Source organism: Stegostoma tigrinum, chromosome 9 (genome assembly GCF_030684315.1).
Source record: "Stegostoma tigrinum isolate sSteTig4 chromosome 9, sSteTig4.hap1, whole genome shotgun sequence".
In the NCBI taxonomy this organism is placed as follows: domain Eukaryota; kingdom Metazoa; phylum Chordata; class Chondrichthyes; order Orectolobiformes; family Stegostomatidae; genus Stegostoma; species Stegostoma tigrinum.
The window spans coordinates 86,433,821-86,459,556 of record NC_081362.1 but is presented as its reverse complement, the minus strand read 5'-3'; the positions used below and the strand labels follow the sequence as shown (position 1 = coordinate 86,459,556).

The 25,736-nt window shown below is 44.0% G+C and overlaps 1 protein-coding gene and 1 long non-coding RNA gene across 2 annotated transcripts in view; one reads left to right on the top strand and one right to left on the bottom strand.

Annotated features, from left to right (window-relative positions):
- Nucleotides 1–25,736, top strand: part of LOC132210022 (uncharacterized) — a 77,873-nt gene that overhangs the window by 32,660 nt on the left and 19,477 nt on the right. The window contains exon 2 of the long non-coding RNA XR_009446179.1: nucleotides 25,025–25,196. This is a non-coding gene — a long non-coding RNA (uncharacterized LOC132210022). The remainder of the gene's footprint in view (nucleotides 1–25,024; nucleotides 25,197–25,736) is intronic.
- tspan33b (tetraspanin 33b) overlaps nucleotides 1–25,736 on the bottom strand; it is a 38,244-nt gene that overhangs the window by 12,224 nt on the left and 284 nt on the right. Inside the window, exons 2-5 of the mRNA XM_048536055.2 lie at nucleotides 13,052–13,109; nucleotides 7,787–7,914; nucleotides 5,180–5,254; nucleotides 1,776–1,871 (exon numbers count right to left, since the gene is read on the bottom strand). Coding sequence (XP_048392012.2) covers nucleotides 1,776–1,871; nucleotides 5,180–5,254; nucleotides 7,787–7,914; nucleotides 13,052–13,109 — 357 coding nt within the window. The remainder of the gene's footprint in view (nucleotides 1–1,775; nucleotides 1,872–5,179; nucleotides 5,255–7,786; nucleotides 7,915–13,051; nucleotides 13,110–25,736) is intronic.

Sequence of the window (25,736 nt, the reverse complement as noted above, 5' to 3'; positions counted from 1 at the left end):
ATCATGGATACTAAGGAAAAAAGGGAAACAAGTGGGGATGTTTTGGACCACATACATGTTACCACAGAGGAGGTGTTTGCAGCCTTAAAGTGCATTAAGGGGATAAATCCCTTGGGCCTGATCAAGTCCATCCTTGGACATTATAGGAGGCTGGGGAAGAAATTGCAGAGGCCTTTGCAGAGATTTTTGCTTCATCTTTAGCCACTGGTGAAGTTCTGGAAGATTGGAGGGTGGCTAATGTTGTTCCATTGTTTAAAAAAGTTAGCAAAAACAAGCCAGGGAATTACAGGCCACTGAGCCTGACATCATTGGTGGGCAAGTTATTGGAGGGGATACTGTGGGACAGGGTCAACCAACATTTGGATAGTCAAGGTCTGATCAGGGATAACCAGCATAGATTTGTGTACAGGAATCCATGTCTGACAAAATCTTTTAAAGTTTTTCAAAGAGGTAACCAAGAGGATGGATAAGGCTAGGGAAGGGGATGTTATCTATATGGACTTTCGTAAGGCCTTTGACAAGGTCCTGCAAGGCAGGCTAGTCATGAAAGTTAGGTTGTATGGGATCCAGGGAGAGCTAGCTAACTGGACTCATAATTGGCTCGATGGTAGAAAGCAGAGGGCGATGGTTGGAGGTTGTTTCTCGGAATGGAGGTTGTAACTAGCGGTGTGCCACAGGGGTCGATGCTGGGACCTTTGTAATTTGTTTTTTACATAAATAATCTGGATTTGAATGTATAAGGCACGATTAGTAAGTTTGCAGATGATACAAAATTCAGAGGTATTGTTGATTGCAAAGAAGATTACCAAAAATTACAGAGGGATCTTGATCGGGTGGGGAAGTGGGCTGAGGATTGGCAAATGTAATTCAATACACATAAGTGTGAGATATTGCACTTTGTAAAGTCAAACCAAGGTAGGACCTGTACAGTAATGATAAGATTCCAAGGTGTGTGGTAGAACAGAGGGACCCAGGAGTACATGTTCATTGTTCATTGAAAGCAGCATCACAGTCAGACAGGGTGGTGAAGAAGGCATTTAGCATGCTGGCCTTCATCAGTCAAGGCACTAAGTATAGGAGTTGAGACGTTATCTTGCAGTTGTTGGTGAATCTGCACTTGGAGTATTATGCACAACATTGATCATCCTTTTATAGGAAAATCATTATTAAACTGGAACGTGTGCAAAGAAAATTTATGAGGATGTTGCCAGGACTAGTCAGCCTGAGTTATAAGGAAAGGTTGGCCAGGATAGGGCTTCATTCCTTAGGATGTAGGAGAATGAGTGGCAACGCTATTGAGGTGTATGAAATCATGAGGGGCATGGATAGGATGAATGCACATCGTCTTTTTCCCAGGGACGGGGAATTGAAAGCTAGAGGGTGTAGGTTTAAGGTGAGAGGGGAAAGATTTAAGGAAGACCTGAGGAGCAACTTCTTCACGCAGAGAGTGGTGTGTATAAGGAATGGGCTGCCAGAGAACGTGGTTGACGCTGGCACAAGAGCAACATTAAAAAAAAAATTTGGATAGGTATATGGATGGGAAGGGTTTAGAGGGATATGGACCAAATGTGAGCAATTGGAGTTAGCTGAGTGGGCACCATACGCAGCATGGACCAATTTGGGCTGATGGGCCTGTTTCCATGCTGTATTACTCTATGACTCTAAGTGGAAATCATCCCCAGTGGATCAATTAGGGTCTAGATAAAACACCTCACAGACAGAATTATACAGAAGATCAATGCTGTTATCTCAGTGAATGTAGTTGGAGCCATTACCTCTCTCTGAATGTAGTCAATCAGATTCTGCAGGTCAATGTCATCTCTGTAATGGACAATGGCTTTCTTGATAAATTTATTCACTGTGTCTTCAGCCTAGAAGGAGAATAAAAGATCAAAGTGATTGATGAGACAGTGTACAATGAAACAGTGCATTAAAATTTGGCACGGGTTTACGTAGATGTGCCTTTGAATCGCAGTGGCAGTGACTGACCTTCTTCAACAGCTCCAGCTGACTGGGACTTCTGCAGTTTCAAGTTAGAAGTCAAATAACTGTGTACGGGCATCAGCTGAGTCAACAAGGGACATGCTCAGCTCTGAGATAGAATGTTGGCAGTTTGAGGCCCACGTCAGACACTAAACCACAAAGTCTAGCTGGCATGTCAGTTTAGTGCTGTAGAGAGTGCTGCACTGTCAGAAGTGTTATTTTTTAGAATCAATCATAGAATCCCTACAGTGTGGAAACAGGCCACTCAGCCCATCAAGTCTACACCAACCCTCCAAAGAGCATCAGACCCATACACATCCCCCCACCATTCCTTGTAACCCTGCATCTCCTGTGGCCAACCCACCTAGCCCACACATCTTTGGATAGTGGGAGGAAACCACAGCACCCGGAGGAAACTCATGCAGACACGGGGAGAATATGAAAGCTCCACACAGTGACCTGAGGGTGGAATTAAACCTGGGTCACTGACGCTGTGAGGCAGCAGTGCTAACCACTGAGCTACCAAGCCGGCCCAGATGAGACTTTTAATTACTTGTAACATTTATGTATTTAGGTGTAACCTGCAGTGCCAAGGCACACAAGGTTTTGGACAAGTACTGGAAAATGGTATTAGAATAGTGAGGTCTGAAATAATAGGAACTGCAGATGCCGGATAATCCAAGATAGCAAAGTGTGAAGCTGGATGAACACAGCAGGCCAAGCAGCATCTCAGGACCACAAAAGCACCTGAGATGCTGCTTGGCCTGCTGTGTTCATCTAGCTTCACACTTTATTATCTTAGAATAGTAAGGTGTTTGGTTTTGACTGGCACAGACTTGATGGGCCGAAGGACCTTTCTCTGTGCTATGAACCACTATTACTAATGTTGTGATTGTAACAATGTCAGCCAGGTGGATCTCATAGAATGTGAGTTCCCTAATTGGGGCTGACTGATAGAAACGGGAGTGTTCGGGGTTTTGTTCGTTCTGAGAGCTGGCTGTGAGGAAGCCAGACCAGTGTCAAGTCCTATGCACATGTAAATAAAGGTTGACTTAGAGACATGATAATGGCCTCTGTAGAGTTATTTCAAGGATAACAATGAGATTTTGCCTGCCCGCCACCACCCTCCGCAATGTTCTCTAAGCTGCTTGGCTGTGCCTTTACACAGGCCCTCTGATGTTCCACAATGATCGCACATTGGCACACCGATTGCGCATAAACTTCTAAATCCAGAAATCACAGCCATGCACTGGTCTAGGAAGCCTGTGTGGTTGGTAAGAAAATTAAAGGGAACGGTGACCCTTGCATTGTACCACAAAGCTGTTTTGAAGAGCACAGAGTTCCAAGGGAAGATCAATACATCACATGTAATCTTCCTCTTCCTTTCTTTCCAGACTATGAATGAGTTTAGATCATCATATTCCTCCTGAGGGACATCAGGAGGGTCCCCTTGTTCTTCTTTGAATGAAGTTTTTGGATCTTGATGTTTGGTTTAACATCTCATCCTAGAAGTGGCACATCCAGCAATATAGCACTGCCTCAGTAGTGCATTGACGGGTCAGCTTTGAATAAGTGCTCAAGTCCAGAAATGTTTTTTGATTCCTCCAACACTGAGGCTTGTTTGCAATGTGCTGAGTTGCAGAAAAAAATAAAACACTTCCAATTCAGGTTACCAGACTGATTCCTGGGGTGGCAGGACTGTTGGACGAGGAGGGACTGGATCAGTTAGGATTATGTTCACTGACATTTTAAAAAAATTAAGGGGGAGGGATTCTTATAGATGCCTGTAAAATTCTAACAGTGCTAGGCAGGGTAAAAGCACGAAAGATGTTCCTGATGATCAGAGAGTCCAGAACCAGGGGTCACAGTTTAAGGATACCGGGTAGGTCATTTAGGACTGAGATGAGGAGAAAAGATTTCACTTAGAGAATGAGGAGCCTGTGAAATTCTCTGCCACCGAATGCAGTTGTGACCAAAATATTGAATGTTTTCAGGAAGGAGTTAGATATAGTTCTTAGGACTAAAGGGATTAAACGATATGGGGAGCAAGTGGGAATGGCGGACTGAGTTGAATGATCAACCATGATCATATTGAATGGGTTAAGCAGTCTCAAGGGACCGAATGGCTTCCTGGTCCTCCTATTTTCTATGTTACGATGCTAGGTCCAAGCAGCTGGTTGAGGTAGTGATACCTCACTGAAGTGCAATCCTAGACTGTGTACATAAAGCCCTGTACAGGACTGAACCGTCAACTCATTGGCATACATGTAGAGCATGCAATGATTAGGCGTGAGCTGACACCTGTTATAAAACACCAAGGTTAGCAGCTAGCATCCATTGCTCCTATCCAGGGATTCCTGCTGGAAGTACATTTGTGTGCAGAGGATTGAACTCTGCTATGACAGCCCCCCCATGCCAATGCTGCCTCAGTACTCAATCTATATAAGATCAAGATTTTCCTCAATAGTTGTTTGTTCTATCATAAGATAACTCATTACAGTAGATCTGAATTATGTGGAAAATTGCAGAACAGGTCAATTGCCCCAAGAGATCCATGCTGGTGGTCATGTCCACCTTTAAGCTTTTAATCATTATTTCATCTAACAGTGTCAATGTGCTCTTCCTCTCCCTTCTCCAGTGTCCTTCCAGTCTCCCATTAAATGCACCTATATCATTCACTACAGCCAATCACTGTGGAAGTGGGTCCACATTCTAGCCACTCTCTGCGTAAAGACATTTCTCCAGAATTTGCCATTGCATTTATCAATAACCACCCCCAGTTGTGGATTCCACCCACAAGTGGAAATATCTTCTGCATAATTACCCTTTTAAACATCTTGATAACATTTGAAAACCCACCTTAGCTTACTCTCTTCTAGAGTATGTCCAACCTTTCCATTTTCTATCAATTGTAGATGGTAAAAGAATCAGGAAAGACACACAGTTTTGGTTAAAAGCTTAGTGCAGAATATGATGAAATAAATCTATGAGACCCTTTCTTCAGATGAAAGCTGAGGCAGGATAGCTGCAGTTATTGACCGTGAGATTTTTCATGCATCCCTCAGAAAAAGTGAGGCATGGAATACAATGTTATTGAACTCAAAGGGCACTTAGAAAACCTTTGATTGCCCATATTAGTCAGTCCACCCCTAGATTTGGGATGGACGCACGACTTTCCTGTTCCCTCTGGAAATACCTTGTCTGAATAGACGAATCCCAGGACTCCGACAGCCAACTGTACCAAGAATAGGATGGTCAAGCTCACCGAAAACTGCGAAGAAAATAAGCCAAGACAAAGCTGTGTTATTACATAACAATGTGAGCAATACTGACTGTTATTAAGGCACGTGACTTAGTAATCTCTCTGCTGTCCTGATACACCTACAGTTTTAACAGCTACTGACAGACCTTGTGGAGAATTGTGGAACTGGGTCAGAAAGTTATGCTAACTGCAATGAATTAGACAGCTGTGGGATTTTAAATGGTCATGCATTATGGGGCACATATTGGTGTTACTCAGAAAAAAATCCTCCATCATGTGTTGTAACATTGATCTGAAATCTTCCCTTTCTGCTTGGTAGGGTATGCTTGGCACAATAGGCTGGGAAAGTATCCTAACTGTCAACCTGTGGAATATGCTTGTCATCAAAACCCATATCAAAATTTATGCAATGTGTTTTTCTCCAGGTTATGCACTTTGGCAGCAAGAATAAAAGAGCTGATTATTACTTAAATTGGAAAAGACCACAGAAACTTACAGCACAGAAGGATTTGAGGGTCCTTGTGCATGCATCACAAAAAGCCAGCTTCTAAGTTCAGTGGGTAACAGGGAAGGCAAATGGAATGTGGGCCCTTAATTTCAAAGGGAATGGAATGTAAAAACAGGAGGGTTTGCTAAAACTATACAAGTCACTATTCAGACCTCAGTTTGAATACTCTGAACAGTTTTGATCCCTTTATCTAAGGAAAGATATACTGGCATTGGAGGCAGTCCAGAGAATGTGAACTTAGTTTATTCTGGGTATAGGTGGATTTTTTTTATGAGGAAGGGTTGAGTAGGTTGGGCTTGTACTCATTAGTGTTTAGAAGAATGAGTGGCAACCTTATTGAAACATGTAAGACTCTTAGGGGACTTGACAGACTAGATACTGAGAGGTTGGTTTCCCTTTGAGGGAGAGTCTAGAACCAGAGGGCGCAACCTCAGAATAAGAGGTCACCCATTTAAGGAAGAGATGAGGAGAAATTCTTTTCATTCCAATGGTAGCGAATCTATAGGATTCTTTACCGCAGAGGCCTGGTGATGTTGGGATCATTTATGTTTTCCCAAGAGGACAGACGTGGCCTTGGTTTAATGTCTCATCTGAAAGGTAGCAGGGTAGAGATGAAACATTGTGTGATTATGGCCATGATACCATAGAACTGCACTAAAATGCCAGCCTGGAATGCGCATAAAAAGCCCAGGACAGGACTGAACCACCGACTTGCTGATACACACGAGAGCATACAATGAATTGCTGCACGCTGTATCCTTGTATAAAATACAAGAATAACAGCTATCAACAAGGGTTCCAATCCAGAGATTCCTGTTGATAATAGATTTGTGTGCAGAGGATTGAACTCTGCTATGTTTGCACTACATGTAAATACTTTGTCAATGATACACTCCAAATTCTCACATCAGACAGAACCACGAGGTTCTGAAGAGTGCTTGGAGCCTGATGGGTCACACCTTTGCCTGAATTAAATCCTTCAGACGGAAAATATAGTGAATGGTCCTAAAACGAAAGGGCAGAAAGGAAAGGGAAGTTCTGCACAGTTAGCAGGTAGTATTTTTCTGTGTATTTGCAGACTAGACCAGTCTGTGATCACAGTGGTGCCTCTCCAACATGTCTTCCATTTTGTGCTTGGGAAATTGTGGCTAACAAACTTGATTCAGTTTTCTGAAGAGGTGACCAAAAAAAATAGATGAAGGCAGAGCAGTAGATGTTGTCCATATGGATTTAGCAAGGCTTTCAACAAGCTTCTATATGGTAGACTGGTTAGAAAGGTGAGACCACATGGGATCTGCGCAGAGATAGCCAATTGGACACAAAATTGTCTTGACAGTAGGAGACAGAGGATGGTGGTAGAGGGTCGTTGATCAGACTGGAGGCCTGTGACCAACAGTGTGCCCCAAAGGTCGGTACAGAGAACTTGAATAGGCTAGGACCTTTTTCACTGGAACATAGTAAGCTGAGAGGTGATCTTATAGAGGTTTATAAAATCCTGTGGGACATGAATAGAATGAATAGCCAAGGTATTTTGCCCTAGGTAAGGAAGCCCAAAACTAGACAGCATTGATTTAAGGTGAGAGGGGAAAGATTTAAAATGGACCTGAGGGGTAACATTTTCACACAGATGGTGGTGTGTATGTGGAATAAGCTGCCAGAGGAAGTGGTGGAGGCAGGTACAGTACAACATTTAAAAGGCATCTGGATGGTACATGGAGAGGAAGGGTTTAGTGGGATGTGGGCCAAATGCTGGCAAATGGGTCTCGGTCAGTTTAGGAAACCTGGTCATCATGGATCAGTTGGGCTGAAGGGTCTGTTTCTGTGCTGTATGACTCTATGACTCTATAACGAGATGCTGAGGCATAACATGGTGAAGATCTAAAATAATCTAAAGGCATAAATACATCTGTACATGAGTGCAAATAACCATGACCGGGAAGGATGTGAGGTTATTGTTTTCATGTGCTTCTTTTGAAATGTTTGCAGGTTGTGCACTGCTGTTGATGGATACAGCTGTGCCCCACTAAACTCACCACTTGCAGCAGCACAATGTTTTCTCGCAGAGCCCCAATGCAGCCACAGAATGTAATTAAAAACATAACAGCTCCAACCACAATCATAATTATCGCAGGGTCAATGACAAAGGTATCCCGCACGGCATCTGTGTGAGAAAACCAGAGTAAATCCTGACTTTGAGCAAAGGTTCAAAATGGATGATGATGACAGTCCATTTCATATCTCTCTCCTTTACTTCAGTACTCCGATTGAGTTCAATACACATCAAAGTAGTTAGCAAGGAAGGGTCCAGGCCCGAAACGTCAGCTTTTGTGCTCCTGAGATGCTGCTTGGCCTGCTGTGTTCATCCAGCCTCACATTTTATTATCTTAGTTAGCAAGGAAACCTGCTTTCAATAATTCATCTGGCCTATATATAGCTCTGGATCTCTCTTAAAGGCCCTCTAATGGGACGTAGTTTTGAATATAATACCATTGTATCAGGCCACACTGGGCAATAAATATCAGTAGAGGTAATGATACTCAGATTTGAAGAATTTATTATTTTAAATCTGAGAATCTCCATCTTAAGCAGCTTTATTTCTCAATGCTTTAGTGACTCTGTAACAATATCATGACATCCCATCACCCCCAAGTTGGTCCATAGACAAATCTCACGAGATAGCATGCCCAATCACATTTACTGAAACGTCTTCTTTCGCTCACTGCAGTTGCCTATTTTAACAGCATTGCCCAATGCCTCTGACTTTCTTCAGGATTTCATAGCCTGGAATATTTAACTCATGATTGTTATCAAGGTGTGCTACCTGAAATATTAATTTAGATTGACATTGATTGGACATATATCTATGTTGTGGACATTTTGGGAAGAAAGGAGACTGGTTGTAGAGGGGAAATTGTTGTATTTGTGCAGAACACAAGCTGGTTGACTGGAGTCACTAAGTCAACAATACTTTCAGAAAGAGGTCACATGACCCAGTTTGAGGGTAAAAGAAAGCTATTGGATTTGATCACGACATTCAGAGAGATAAGCAACAGCCTTTGCCCTTTCTTTTCTCTGAACCCATCACATCAATGATTTAGAGTTGAAAACCCACGAGAAAGCTTTATTACCACAAGTGGAATATTTCTAAATGAGAATCCAACATCTCTACCACTGTCTCCAGAAAAGGGAATTCTGCCACCATACCTGATCCAGAAAGACTGCAGTGCCAAAAGCTTGTGTGGAAAATGGCTTCAGGTACAGTTTACCATTTGGACAATCTGTGAGTAATTATTTTCCTGCATAGAACTCTTATTTGGCCCAAGTATTTTAAGGTAACATTCTGCAGAGTTCTTATATTTTTTTCAGACTGGGTAATGAGGCAGATTTCCCCCACTAAATGAAATAGTGAACCAGTTGAGTTCTTATGACAATTGATGACATAGAACATAGAACATTACAGCACAGTACAGGCCCTTCGGCCCTCGATGTTGTGCCGACCTGTCATACCAATCTGAAGTCCATCTAACCTACACTATTCCATGTACGTCCATATGCTCATCCAATGACGACTTAAATATACCTAAAGTTGGCAAATCTACTACCGTTGCAGGCAAAGCGTTCCATTCCCTTACTACTCTCTGAGTAAAGAAACTACCTCTGACATCTGTCCTATATCTTTCACCCCTCAATTTAAAGCTATGCCCCCTCGTGCTCGCCGTCACCATCCTAGGAAAAAGGCTCTCCCTATCCACCCTATCTAACCCTCTGATTATTTTGTATGTCTCAATTAAGTCATCTCTCAACCTTCTCCTCTCTAACGAAAACAGCCTCAAGTCCCTCAGCCTTTCCTCATAAGACCTTCCCTCCATACCAGGTAACATCCTAGTAAATCTCCTCTGCACCCTTTCCAAAACTTCCACATCCTTCTTATAATGCGGTGACCAGAACTGTACACAATACTCCAAGTGCGGCCGCACCAGAGTTTTGTACAGCTTCACCATAACCTCTTGGTTCCGGAACTCGATCCCTCTATTAATAAAAGCTAAAACACTGTACGCCTTCTTAACAGCCCTGTCAACCTGGGTGGCAACTTTCAAGGATCTGTGTATATGGACACCGAGATCTGTCTGCTCATCTACACTACCAAGAATCTTACTATTAGCCCAGTACTTTGCATTCCGGTTACTCCTACCAAAGTGCATCACCTCAGACTTATCCGCATTAAATTCCATGACATTCTCATCGTCACCTTTGCCAAGACTAGTTTTTGAATTCCAGATTCCACAGTGTGCTCCTGGCCTTTGAACTATTAGCCCAGTGTCACTATAGTTGTATAGACTTGCACAGTTAAAATGTTTAGTTCATAATCTTTACATCTTTGCTTGTTTTGCTTTGTTTTCAATAAAATGGTTCTTTGTTTGTTACTTAAGGAATGTGGTTGAGTTGCTTCTAATATTGATTCTGTATACAGTCTGACACATGCCTAGCAGTATCATCTCACTTTGTAAATTCAATCATTTGTGATAGCCAGTGGGGTAAGAGAGACAAGGAAAGGAATTGGTTCATGTCTCCTAACTCGGATGTACCGCCTAGCCGAACTCGTCCTCACCCGCAACAACTTCTCTTTCGATTCCTCTCACTTCCTACAGACTAAGGGGGTGGCCATGGGCACCCGCATGGGCCCCAGCTATGCCTGCCTCTTTCTAGGTTACGTGGAATAGTCCCTCTTTCGCACCTACACAGGCCCCAAACCCCACCTCTTCCTCCGTTACATTGATGACTGTATCGGCGCCGCCTCTTGCTCCCCAGAGGAGCTCAAACAGTTCTTCCACTTCACCAACACCTTCCAACCCAACCTTCAGTTCACCTGGGCCATCTCCAGCACATCCCTCACCTTCCTGGATCTCTCAGTCTCCATCTCAGGCAACCAGCTTGTAACTGATGTCCATTTCAAGCCCACCGACTCCCACAGCTACCTACAGTACACCTCCTCCCACCCACCCTCCTGCAAAAATTCCATCCCCCATTCCCAATTCCTCCACTTCCGCCGCATCTGCTCCCACGATGAGGCATTTCACTCCCACACATCCCAGATGTCCAAGTTCTTCAAGGACCGCAACTTTCCCCCCACAGTGGTCGAGAACGCCCTTGATCGCGTCTCCCGCATTTCCCGCAACACATCCCTCACGCCCCGCCCCCGCCACAACCGCCCCAAGAGGATCCCCCTCGTTCTCACACACCACCCCACCAACCTCCGGATACAACGCATCATCCTCCGACACTTCCGCCATCTACAATCTGACCCCACCACCCAAGACATTTTTCCATCCCCACCCATGTCTACTTTCCAGAGAGACCACTCTCTCCGTGACTCCCTTGTTCGCTCCACACTGCCCTCCAACCCCACCACACCCGGCACCTTCCCCTGCAATCACAGGAAATGCTACACTTGCCCCCACACCTCCTCCCTCACCCCTATCCCAGGCCCCAAGATGACTTTCCACATTAAGCAAAGGCTCACCTGCACATCTGCCAATGTGGTATACTGCATCCACTGTACCCAGTGTGGCTTCCTCTACATTGGGGAAACCAAGCGGAGGCTTGGGGACCGCTTTGCACAACACCTCCGCTCAGTTCACAATAAACAACTGCACCTCCCAGTCGCAAACCATTTCCACTCCCCCTCCCATTCTTTAGATGACATGTCCATCATGGGCCTCCTGCAGTGCCACAATGATGCCACCCGAAGGTTGCAGGAACAGCAACTCATATTCCGCTTGGGAGCCCTGCAGCCCAATGATATCAATGTGGACTTCACCAGCTTCAAAATCTTCCCTTCCCCCACCGCATCCCAAAACCAGCCCAGTTCATCCCCTCCCCCCACTGCACCACACAACCAGCCCAGCTCTTCCCCTCCACCCACTGCATCCCAAAACCAGTCCAACCTGTCTCTGCCTCCCTAACCGGTTCTTCCTCTCACCCATCCCTTCCTCCCACCCCAAGCCGCACCTCCATCTCCTACCTACTAACCTCATCCCACCTCCTTGACCTGTCCGTCTTCCCTGGACTGACCTATCCCCTCCCTACCTCCCCACCTATACTCTCCTCTCCACCTATCTTCTTTTCTCCCCATCTTCGGTCCGCCTCCCCCTCTCTCCCTATTTATTCCAGTTCCCTCTCCCCATCCCCCTCTCTGATGAAGGGTCTAGGCCCGAAACGTCAGCTTTTGTGCTCCTGAGATGCTGCTGGGCCTGCTGTGTTCATCCAGCCTCACATTTTATTATCCTGTAACGCAATCATGCTCTGGTCGTAGCCAGTCTCTAGCATAACTATTACATCTTAGCCTTTCAGCCTAGTTTATACTTCTACCTTGGTTTATTTCATGAGCCGTATGTGCTTGTGAACAGAATTCTACTTGAGTGACTGTTCTCAACTTGCACAAATGTTCCGCCAGTCTCACAGTTGCATTACTGAGGCAATCAAAAATCCTGAAATCGTTCCAGAATTACTTGGACGGTGGGCTTTAGGACTGGAGGAGTGCTTAATGGATGTAATCCAATTTCAGACATCAAACCCCTTCCTATTTAATATAAAATCAAAATATCATGTAGGTAACCATTGTTTACCACGCAGTGTACTGGAGATGCTTCTCAACGTTTACAGTATTTGAGAGGTGTGGATCTTTGAAATTCATGGAAGTTATGAATTTACCAAGTGTCAAAGCATCATATACTTCGGAGATATACAGAACCGATAAAGCTGACTGTCACTGGGGGAGATAATCTCCTTGCATTTGAGATGACTATGGTACTCTTACAATTCATCTTTCCTAAACCAAAAGAACTGTGGATGCTGTAAATCCAGAAACAAAAACAGAAGTTGCTGCGATAGCTCAGCAGTTCCAAGGTGAGAAATCAGAGTTAACATTTCAGGTCGAGTGCCCCGTCCTCAGAGGAACGGTTCTGAGGAAGGATCACTCGACCTGAAACATTAACTCTGATTTCTCTCCATAGATGCTGTCAGACCAGCCGAGTTTTTCCAGCAATTTCTGTTTTTGTGCACACTCTAGCAAATGTGAAGCTGCTAACACTGACCCTTCATTGACAGGATGCCCTGTATACCTATCGAGTGTAAACAGAATTACTGTATCTGGCTATTACTGGTATGTGCGTATGAAACAGGAGTCATTGCAAAGTGTATATCCTTGGAAATTGCCAACTGCCCAGGCATTGCTTTGAACAATTCCAAATCGATTGTCCATGCCCCTGTCACACAGACAAAAGAAAGTTTTCATCCACCTGTGGCTTTTTGAATCTTTGCATACACTCCAATGGCAACAATCACCAGTGAGATGATCTGCAAGACAAAATACAATACATAAAGAATCAGATTAACATTACAAGTTAACATATTGATGACCTGTGTTCATTCAGTCAAACTCACTTTTTTTTAAACAGTTTTAAAAAAGTTTATAAAGCTTTTTTGTAGAATTTAAATTCTATCAGCAAAGAATAAGATATTGGCTTGTTGCATTGCACCTAGTAATTAATACTTTAAAATGAAGATACGTGAACACAAACAATACTGCACAGTGAGGGTCACACAGCGCAAGAACTTCTCTAAACATTTATACGCGCATACCAGGGAGTGAATGTTTCTCTAAGTGATTCCCCAATCCTTTCAGCTTTTACACCATTGTGTATGACTCACAGATGAAGGAATATGCCTCCCAGACTAACCAACCTTTACAATGTCACAGCTCCAAACACTGATTGCCCTGTGTAAACTATAGCACAGATGGAGATCATCTGGCCCTCGTTGAAAGACCATCTATGGGCCCTTAAAACTCCCAATTCGGCACTTTCACGGGATAGAGCCAATTCTACATGTCTCTTGAGGTACAGATCTGGTTCAATTAGTAACTTCCTTTGAATCGGAATATTAACTCCACAAGCTAACCGATCCGTGAACATTTCCCAAAAGTGCTGGACCCATCCTCACAGCTCTCCACCAACTTCCGCAGTTTCATCCAGAATTCAGTAACTGGTTCCCCAGCAAGCCTATTAGCCATGTTGCAACATAACGTGTAAGATTTTGCTACAATATAACAAATTTACTTGGATCATAGTGATCTGTTACCAAATCTATCAGTTCATCAAGGGATTTTGTCTCTGGGTCTGGTGGTTAGGTTCAACTCTTTATGAGTTTGTGGGGCCCCACAAGTGGTCAGGAGAATTACTGTTTATCAGTGATGCCTTTTGATCTTATTTGCCTGCGAGAAATACTCTCACCCTTTTCACCACACCTGCATCAGAAGATTCCAGTTTCCCAAACAGCTGCATTTTCAATATTTCCCCATCACTTTCATTGGGAAGCAGGGCTGACTGAAACATTTCTTGACTCTCGTCACCAATGTAATAACTCAGGAAACCTGACCAGAAAGGAATATCGTTTATTGTTGAACGCCAAAACAGACCCACTACTTATACGTGGGTTAGTCCCAGCCCAGACAGAGAGTTCTACAGACTCACCCCTAGGTCTGCTTTATCTTATTTTTTAACTCAGTAGTACTATTATGCACAAATAAGCAATCTTCCCACCACCAAAATCTCCTGGACTTTTGTTTTGCTTTTTTTTAAACTAATAAACACCAGCAGTAAAAACACACATGTAACCAATTAACTATTTACATGCAAAGCCCATTATGGACAATTTCAACCATCAAAGGTGGGGCTGCATTATCCTATTTTTCTAATCAACCTATTCAGAAATGTTACTACACATGTCTAGAGCAGGTGAGGCTCAGGTGATGAGTTCTAGCTGGGCAAGCCATTGCCTGTTACGAAGGGAACTCATACTCAATGAGCTCCGCAGAGAGATAAGATAATAATTTCCAGTGGGCCTTGTAGAGGTTATCACAATTATCAATTCCCTCTTGAATGAACCTGCCCTCACCATACTCTTAAGTGTTCCAGATCCTAAGCACTCACTGTGTGAAAAAAAATTGCCTCATGTCACCGTTTGCCAATCACCACAATCTAACTGTCCATCCTTTCATCAATGGGAGCACTTTCTCCTTATCATTTCTGTTGATCTTGAATATCTCTATCAAATCTCCTCTCAACCTTCTCCAAGAAGAAAACAGCAAATCTCTTAATCATTCTGCGTGACCCAATTTCCTCATTCTTGGGACCATTCTCATGAAACTTTTCTGCCATTTCCCTAATGCCAAAAATTTGCTTTGCCAAGGTACTTAACATTGATTCCTATACATTTATCTACAATCATCTCTGTTGAATTGTGATGTTCATTTACTTTTGAACCTTCTTTTGTTCACTCCTCCTAACTCTTGTTAATTACCTCATGGAATCTCGGAATAATTTTCGCACAGAATGAGATCATTTCCCTATTGTCTCACTTATCTGTGCATTCTGATCCTAAATAGTGAGCATTGAATGACTCGTCAATGAAGCAAGGTATCACAGCTGTGTTTGTTACTGCCCTAGATTGTTTTTCACATTTATGCACTTTCTGGGGTAAGTAACTTGTGATACTCTTGTGTACTGTTGGTGATTCCAAAAGCAGCAATTGATAGACTGAAAGCAGGGTTTATTCCCTCCAACCCCACTTTTTTAAAAAAATCAATCCTTTCACCCAATGTTGACATTGCTATAAATTGTAAGTAGCAGGCTAAGTTCTCCAAACTGTCCCACTGGGCCAGGGTGGCAGCTGTTAGTTTTTGGACAGGACCCTCTGCAAGGACTGCTTAAAATTGTCCAACCAACACAGGCACCCTGAATTGTTCTTCAGGATCGCAGAGCTGTAACAGTGCAGAAGGGGGCCACTTGGCCCATCATATCTGCACACCCTGTCTGTATGAACATTTCACTTAGTCACTCTCCAGCCTTCCCCCATAATCCTGCCATGTTCTTCCTTTTCAAAGGACAGTCTAATCCCCTTTCGAATGTGCTATCACTCTACACTCTCTCTCAGTGATCTAAGGAAAACATTCCAGGCCATAACTATTGGCTGCTTGTTGCTTTGGCTTCTTGTGTCAATTATTTAAAACCTTTGTCCTCTCAATCTCAATTCTTTAATGAGTACTAATATTTTCTCCCAATTTGGCCAGAACCCCTCATGATTTTGAATGCTAAGTCATGGATGTTCTCTCTATGATATCCTGATGTGCTCTATGTCTCTCACAGCTCTGATATGGATCAGTCCTCAGTTTTCCCTCTTCTCCTATTCACAATGTCAAATATTGTTGCATGACAGCTCCTGGCAAAAAACCACAAGCAAAGATGTTCAGCTACAGGGGACTCAACATTTCTAAGGTAAGCAGTTGGTCCGGCTAGGGTGATCAGGTATCATTTAAATATGATACATGGTTGAACATCATACGGTCAGAATACATCATGATCAAAACTCCAGATAAGACTCCAGTGACCCTACATAAGGAGTAAGATACGCGAGTAAGTACAGCAGGATAGTTGGGCAGAATACAGTCACTTTAGTTACTTCCACTGCAATTGGAAATGGCACCTAGTGAGATAGATCATAGTCATAGAGGTCTACAATATGGAAATAGGCCCTTCAACCCAACTTGTCCATGCCACCAAGTTTTCACAATTGAATTAGTCCCATTTGCCTCCATATGGTCCATATCCCTCCATATCTTTCCTATCCAAATACCTGTCTAAATGTTTCTTAAATAATGAAATTGTACTCACTTCCATCATTCAAGAGAAACTGAATACAAAACGTGTACAACAAAAGAAACTTGCATTTCTCTAGCAGCCTCTCATGACTTCAAATCATTTAAACTAAAATTCAAATTTTACAATGTAGTGTAATGCAGGAATTACAATAATTAAGAATTATTGCATAAAATCACCATAAAGCAACTGGTCAAAATAGGCGTTTAACAAACTGTAAAGATAAAAATACCAGAAACTGCAAGGAGATGTATTTTAACGTGTGTGAAATGTGAATAGATATCTGAGCCTAAAGCCGATCCTGGTAATGCCTTACAGCATGAATGCAAAGAACAGTGAATTGCTGGTTATGTAACTGTTTGGACCTGTCTGGCCTGTTTGGGCTAAAATTAGCTTGGTTCCTCGAAGCTGTTCAACTTGTGTAATTCTTCCCCTCAAGGTATACTTTTATTTATAAAATGAGCAAAGATTCAAGACAAGATAATACAACTGTTATGGTTTTTAAAGTGTATTGCAAGTTAATTTGCTTCAAAGCAATGCACACCATTGTATGATAACCCCTGTACCCACCTCTACAATGACAATGGACAATGGAGATTTAATCTACATTTGAACATTTTCTGATGCATGTAATTACTTGTGGGAATAAGGGCAAATTGAACAATCTGAAAATATTGCTATGTCAGTCAGTCTAATAGTCACAACTTTGTTTGTTGTTTTTAATGGTGGCTCATTGTTTATATAAATGACGCATAAATTGGTCCATAAACGTTACTGAGCACAGTAAAAGCAGTGTTTGCAAATTTACAATTTAGTCTTAGCCATTTAGCTCAAATGCAGAGCACAAAAAGAATGAGATTAACTCAGATGAAATATTTTCACAGTCCAATGAACATGGCGCCACGGAAAAACAATAGTCCAGACACAACTGCGAGCAATATTCAGTTTTAAAATGCTATCCTGAATTCTTCTGCATTTTTGCTAACAGGCAGCCAGACTCAGTAGATATTTGAGGAAGATTTTGAGGGGAGGAGGGGATAGGTGGGAGGAAGGACAGGTTAGGGAGGCAAGGTGTGGAGCTGGATGAACACAGCAGGCCAAGCAGCATCTCAGGAGCACAAAAGCTGATGTTTCGGGCCTAGACCCTTCATCAGAGAGGGGGATGGGGAGAGGGAACTGGAATAAATAGGGAGAGAGGGGGAGGCGGACCGAAGATGAAGAGAAAACAAGATAGGAGCAGGAAGGCTGACATTTCAGGCCTAGATCCTTCATCAGAAATGGTTTGTGAAATCCACAAAAGCCCAATGGTATCATGGTATCAATGTGGATTTCACAAGCTTCAAAATCTCCCCTCCCTCTACCGCATCCCAAAACCGGCCCAGCTCGTCCCGGCCTCCCTAACCTTTTCTTCCTCCTCCCACTTCAAACTGCACCCCCATTTCCTACCTACTAACCTCATCCCACCCCCTTGACCTGTCCGTCCTCCCTGGACTGACCTATCTCCTCCCTACCTCCGCACCTACACTCACCTTTACTGGATCCATTCCTGCCTCTTTAGCTTGTCTGTCTCCTCTCCACCTATCTTCTCGTCCATCCATCTTCAATCCGCCTCGCCCTCTCTCCCTATTTATTTCAGAACCCTCTCCCCCTCCCCCATTTCTGATGAAGGGTCTAGACCCGAAACGTCAGCTTTCCTGCTCCTATGATCCTGCTTGGCCTGCTGTGCTCATCCAGCTCCACGCCTTGTTATCTCGGATTCTCCAGCATCTGCAGTTCCTACTATCTCTGATACTATTTTAAACCCTCTACCCTTGTGTACTCAGTTTCAATTCATTTTGGATAACTTGGGTTCCTTAGGAACCCTGCTTTCTAGCACCTTAGGATGTCCTACCACATTAAAGGGTCTATAGAGCTGAAAATTGGTGCTACCTGTCATTTTAAGGATCCATTGTTATACTGGTATAAAAGGTCAGAATAATATAACATCTTATCCTGTGGTGGTTTGGTGGTGGTGGGTGGGGGGGTGAGGGTTAGTGTTGGTATTTAGATAATTCAATTGAGTTACTTAAGAATTTGTGAGGCCTTTTTCTCTTTCGGTCCCTGTTGCTTTTTGTATGGTAATCAGCGTGCTCTTGCCGATCAATTAGCACCCTTTTCTCCCCTATTGTAAATTGTTGAGATTGTTTGAAATTTGACCTTCTTGCAGTTGTGCAAGATGAAGAGCTTTGATAATTTTTTTCAGTAATAAGATTCAAGCTGTACCAAGTGACCGTATGCTAGATTTAGATGAGGAAAAATGGAGGAGGTTCAAGCAGAGCAATGACAAACCATTTTGTCTCCTTCTCCCATTTCTTATGCTTCTATATATGATCAGTAACACGGACTGCTTAAATTGAATTCCCCATTAATGTGCCATACTCTATGTAAATTTTGCAGCATTTCTGTATTAACAAAATGAGACATCTGGCTGATCTGTTTATGGTGGAGGGCAGAATGTCAGCTTTGAACACTGAACAATTTCCTATGCCTCTTTGAGTAATGTTACAAGAACTGTAACATCCATTAGAACAGATGTTTGAAGGATTGTATTTCCAAGTGTCAGCTGTGGAACCTTGCAGAGTGCTCAGAAAAGATTCCGCTGAAAGGAGAAAGTGGGTTAAAATCCCAGAGGCGGTTGCTCTTCAGAAGGAATGTGCAACTGCATCAGAAACACACAATACAGCAATGTTCTCAGAAGCAGTATTATTGTGAAAGATGAATGTTGCTCTCAGCCATCCCTGTTTCTTATTCTCTTGCTTTCTGTTGTGTCAGTCAAACTGAAATGGTGCATCAGAGCTAGGATTGATGTTACTGTGTGGCTCTGCTTGTTTATAGCAACAGTTGACACCAATCATTTAGGTTGGGATTGAAGAATGCAAGTGTAAAATAATCAAGAACTTAATGGGAGGGCAGGGATGTCTAATAGCAATGTGGTTGTGATGATGTATGTATGTAGGAGAGTATTTGGTTTGATTTGAACAGAGCAAAATTGTTAATAGAATGGGATGCTGCTGGAGGGTTCTGTCAGTGTCATTTGGGGAGCTGAACTTCAAACATTCAGCGCTGAGGCTGAATCCAGAAGTCCTGCTCTCAAAAATGCCCCCAGTGTTTTTGCAGAGGGGAACCTGGAGTGGAATCAAAATTACATCCAATTTACAACTCACAGAGGCAGAAGCACATTTACAAGAGCAGTTGTGTCCAGCCGTGCCTGCCTTTCATCAGCCAGGAATGGCAAAAACACAAGGTGTGCAGGTTAGATCTGGCAAGGGGTGGCACAGTGGCTCAGTTAGCACTGCAGCCTCACAGCACCAGGGACCTGGGTTGGATTCCATCCTCGGGTGACTGTCCATGTGGAGTTTTCACATCCTCCCTGTGTCTGCATGGCTTTCCTCCCACAGTCCAAAGATGTGCAGGTTGGGTGGATTGGCCATACTAATTTGAGCATAGTGTCCAGGGATGCAATGACTAGGTGGATTAGCCCTAGGAAATGCAGGGGTACAGGGCTAGTGGAACTGGGTGGGATGCCCTTCAGCAGGGTGGTATAGATTTGATAGGCCAAATGACCTGCTTCCACACTGTAGGGATTCTATAAAAAGGTGGAACACCTTATAGATACAGCCTTTCGAGGAGGCCAGATGCCTTTTGTGAGGGGTAAAGTGCTCTTTAGACAATAGACAATAGGTGCAGGAGTAGGCCATTCAGCCCTTCGAGCCAGCACCACCATTCATTATGATCATGGCTGATCATCCACAATCAGTATCCTGTTCCTGCCTTATCCCCATAACCCTTGATTCCACTATCTTTAAGAGCTCTATCTATCTCTTTCTTGAAAGTATCCAGAGAGTTGGCCTCCACTGCCTTCTGGGGCAGAGCATTCCATATAACCACCACTCTCTGGGTGAAGAAGTTTCTCCTCAACTCTGTTCTAAATGGCCTACCTCTTATTTTTAAACTGTGTCCTCTGGTCCTGGAATCCCCCATCAACGGAAACATACTTCCTGCCTCCAGATTGTCCAATCTCTTAATAATCTTATACGTCTCAATCAGATCCCCTCTCATCCTTCTAAACTCAAGTGTATACAAGTCCAATCGCTCCAATCTTTCAACATATGATAGTCCCGCCATTCCGGGAATTGACCTTGTGAACCTATGCTGCACTCCCTCAATAGCCAGAATGTTCTTCCTCAAATTTGGAGGCTAAAACTTCACACTATACTCCAGGTGCGGTCTCACCAGGGCCCTGTACAGCTGCAGAAGGAGCTTTAGTATGATAAGAGATAAAAATAGAAATTCATCAAGATGGCACCTTCCAAACCCATGTCCACTACCATCTCGAGTGGTAAAGGCTGCAGATACATGGGAACACTACCAAGTAGAAGTTCCCCTCCAAGCCATTCAGCATCCTGACTTCAAAATATTTTGCTGTTCCTTCAGTGCTGCTGGGCCAAAACCCTGGAAATCCCTTCCTAGTGGCATTGTGTTTGGGCTGCAATGGTTCTTCTTATGAGCAATTAGAGATTGGCAATAAATGCTGACTCAGCCAGTGACACTCGCAGCTTGTGAGCAAATAAAAAGAACTCAGCCAACTGAAGAGTTCAATATACTCCAAATATTGGGGTTGAAGAAGTAGTTAAGAGTGTGTGTGTTCTTTTCATCCATTAACAGAGTAAAGACATTGCTGGCTAGCCCAGAGCTTATTACCAATCTCTAATTGCCCTGGAGATGGAAGTGATGAGCTGTCTTCTTGAGCTTCTGCAGTCCTCCAGGCATGGGTGTGCACATACTGCTATAGAAAGAGAATTCCAGGCCACTCATGCAGTGACAATGAAGGAACAGTGATATAGTTACTAGTCAGGCTTATGATTTGGAGGGAGGTTCACAAGTATTTGTGTTCTAATTTATCTGTTGCCTCTGATCTTCTCAGTGGCAGATGCCTACACTTTCTCTCATCTCTCCAGCTGCTATGCAGACCTCTGAAGTCCACATATGGGCAGTGGCTGGAGAAATCCAAAGTGTCAGTATGCTGATCACCATGAATGGACCTTTGGTACGGTTTTGCAGTCACACCAGTTAAAGGGTATGTCGGTTGGAGGGGCTGCAAGCTTGGAAGATGCTGTTGAAGGAGCCTTTTGTGAGTTACTGCAGTGCATCCTGTGAATAGTACACACTGCTGCTACTGTGCGATGGTGTTAAAAGGAATCAATGAACAGGGTAGTGGATGCCAGTCAAGTGGACTAATTTGTCCTGTGCCATCTAGAGTGTTTTTGAGTGTTTTTGAAGCTGCACCCTTCCAGGCAAGTGGAGAGCAAGCCATTAAATTGTGGTGCGGTGGTAAAGTCCCTACTCTGAACCATGAGGCCTGGGTTCAAGTTCCACCTGCTCCAGAGGTGTGCAATAACATTTCTGAATAGACTGATTAGGGAAAAAACTAAGATAAGCTCCTGACTTGTAGATGAGGATAGGCATTTGGAAGACAGAAGGTGAGCTTCATCATTATAGAATCATGGAATCCCTCCAGTGTGGAAACAGGCCCAAGAAGTCCACACTGACCTTCTGAGCATCCCACAGAATTTCTAACCCCTAACCTACTCTTGTAGCCATGGTGCTTATATGGTCGATCCAGTCCAGTTTTTGGTCAACTGTAAACTCCAGGATTTTTGGTACTGGGAGGATTCAGGGATGGTAATGCCATTGAATGTCTAGGGATGATAGTTAGATTCTCTCTTGTTGGCGACATCCAAAGCATAGCACTCACAAATGTTACTTGCCACTTCTCAGCCCAAGCCTGGATATTGTCCAAGTCTTGCTGCATTTAGACACAGACTGCTTCAGTATCTGAGGACAACAACTAAAACAGAAATTGCTGGAATATCTCAGGTGTTCCTGCAACCTTCAGGCTCCACTTCCTCCAGCACTTCCAATTCCCTGGCCCCCAACACCTCATTTTCACCATGGACGTCCAGTCCCTATATACCTGTATTCCCCATACAGATGGCCTAAATGCCCTCCACTTCTTTCTGATCAACAGGCTTGAACAGTCCCCCTCCACTGACACCCTCATCCGCTTAACCGAACTTGTCCTTTCCCTCAACAACTTCTCTTTCAATTCCTCCCACCTACTACAGACAAAGAGGGTGGCCATGGGTATCTGCATGGGCCCAAGCTATGCCTGCCTCTTTGTAGTTTATATGGAACAATTCCTCTTCTGTACCCACACTGGCCCTAAACCCCACCTCTTCCTCCATGACATTGATGACTGTATTGGCGACACCTCGTACTCCCACAAGGAGTTCGAACAGTTTATCCACTTCACCAACACCTTCCACACCAACCTTAAGTTCACCTAGACCATCTCTAACACCTTCCTCACCTTCCTGGACCAATCTGTCTCCATCTCGGGCAAGCACCTAGAAACTGATATCCATTTCAAGCCCACTGACTTCCATAGCTGCTTAGAATAAACCTCCTCCTACCCACCTTCCTGCAAAAATCCCATCCCCTATTCCCAATTCCTTCGCCTCCACCGCATCTGCTCCCAGGATGAGGCATTCCACTCCTGTACAGTTCAGATGTCCTTGTTTTTCAAGGACCGCAACTCCCCCCCTCAGTGGTCGAGAACGCCCTCAACCGTGTCTCCCGCATTTCCCGCAGCTCATCCCTCACACCCCGTCCCCGCAATAACAACCAAAACAGAATCCCCCTCGTCCTCACGTACCACCCCACCAACCTCCAGATCTAACGCATCATCCTCCGACTCTTCCGCCATCTGCAATCCGACCCCACCACCAAAGACATTTTTCCCTCCCCACCTTTGTCTGCTTTCCAGAGGGACCACTCTCTCTGTGACTCCCTTGTCCGTTCCACACTCCCCTGCAACCACAGGAAGTGCTACACCTGCCCCCACACCTCCCTTCTCACCCCCATCCCAGGCCCCGAGAAGACATTCCACATCAAGCAGATGTTCACCTGCACATCCACCAATGTGGTATACTGCATTCGCTGTACACAGCGTGGCTTCCGCTACATTGGGGAAACCAAGCGGAGGGTTGGGGACCGCTTTGCAGAACATATACGATCGGTTCACAATAAACAACTGCACCTCCCAGTCGTGAACCACTTCAACTCCCCCTCCCATTCCTCAGATGACATGTCCATCCTGGGCCTCCTGCAGTGCCACAACGATGCTACCCGAAGGTTGCAGGAACAGCAACGCATATTCTGCTTGGGAACCCTGCAGCCCAATGGTATCAATGTAGATTTCACAAGCTTCAAAATCTCACCTCCCACTACTGCATCCCAAAACCAGCCCAGCTCGTCCCCACCTCCCTAACCTGTTCTTCCTCTCACCTATCCCCTCCTCCCACCTCAAGCCACACCCCCATTTCCTACCTACTTACCACGGCCCGCCCCCTTGACCTGTCCGTCCTCCCTGGACTGACCTATCCCCTCCCTACCTCCCCACCTGCACTCACCTTTACTGGCTCCATCCCTGCCTCTTTGACCTGTTTGTCTCCTCTCCACCTATCTTCTCCTCTATCCATCTTCGATCCGCCTCCCCTCTCTCCCTATTTATTTCAGAACCCTCTTCCCCTCCCCCATTCCTGAGAAAGGGTCTCGGCCCGAAACGTCAGCTTTCCTGCTCCTAAGATGCTGCTTGGCCTGCTGTGTTCATCCAGCTCTATACCTTGTTATCTCATCTTGTGCTAGGTATGTCTTCAACCCACACAATTTTCCCTCTGATTCTGACTGACTCCAGATTTGCTAGGAGTTCTGATGCTGTATGTGGTGAAATGCTACTTTAATGTCAAGGGCTGTCACTCTCACCTCACCTCTGGAGTTCATTACCTTTGGGAAATGAGTTCAGGAGCCTGGTAGCCCTGAGTGTCTGAGTGTTAGTAAGCAGATTATTACTCAGCAACTATTGCTTGATATCACTATCAACAATTTTTTTCCATGATTATGGTGATGATCATGAGTGGACTGATAGAGTGCGAATTGGTCAATTGGGTTTGTCCTGCTTTTTGTGTACAGGTAACTGTCAGTGTTGTAGCTGTATTGGAACATCATGATTCGTCTGGAGGCCCAAGTCTTCAATATTTTCACCAGAATGTTACACAAGTCCAACACCTTCAGCCATTTCTTGATAACGCATGGAGCGAATCGAACTGGCTGAAGACAGACATCAATGGTAGTGGGATCCCAGGAGGAGGCTGCAATAGACGTGTGCACGGTTTTCCCTGCTGTTGTTTTTCTGACGTTGCCAACCTGTCTCTCCAAGGACAAGAACCAGACATTTGCCATCAATGCCAATTATCCTCTAAATGGCCTCTGAATGAGCAGATTTAGATCTCACCTCAAAGGGAACATAAAATAAACAGGTCAATTTACCCAAATACTGGTATTATTTTTCTACCAAATCTTTGAAAGACCATGAAACAATTTAAATGAAATAATACATGGTGAAAGGATCTTTGCAATTAGGTTCCTCTGATCATTCAATTTCTTTTATTTTTTCAGAGGATGTTGGCATCACTGCAAAGCAAGTATTTCTTGCCAATCCCTAATTGCCCTTGAGAAGGTGGTGGTGAGCAAACGGTGAAATGCGCAACTCAGCCAGATTCAGCCTGGCTCTCCCTCCCCATGATGAGTTAAAACTGATCAATCTCGGAGCTGTGTACCAGCATGAGTGGTAAGATCATCTTCTGATGAAGTCTGCATAAAACGAATGCATCAGATCAATAGAAATCTCAAGGGCACAATCCTACAAGGGAGGGAGATGGATGTTGGCACCACCGTGTACAGGCATAAGTGCTGCCCCTGGCTGTACAGAACATCACCCAGCTACACCATTAGCCCCCTTCAACAAAGCATCTTTCCTGCTACTATACTATACCAGTACCTATAATCAATCTAACAGGTTCACTAATTCTGCGAAAGCAGACTACATAACTGCACCAACACTTAAACAACATTTGATCCATTGAAAAAACACAGACACTCAAAAAATGATTATGAATCACATTAAAATAATAACCACTAGGAAATATTAAGATAATACAGGCAATCCCTTCACTAACAGCTTCACTTAGAACTGATGGTTAATGTTATGGACAAAGCAAATATTACAGAACGAGCTACAAAGAATTAACCCTTAAACAGAATCAATTAAAACACATTACATGCATGTTGTGGCAACAAAAATAAAACTGTCTGGAAATGTATCAACAAT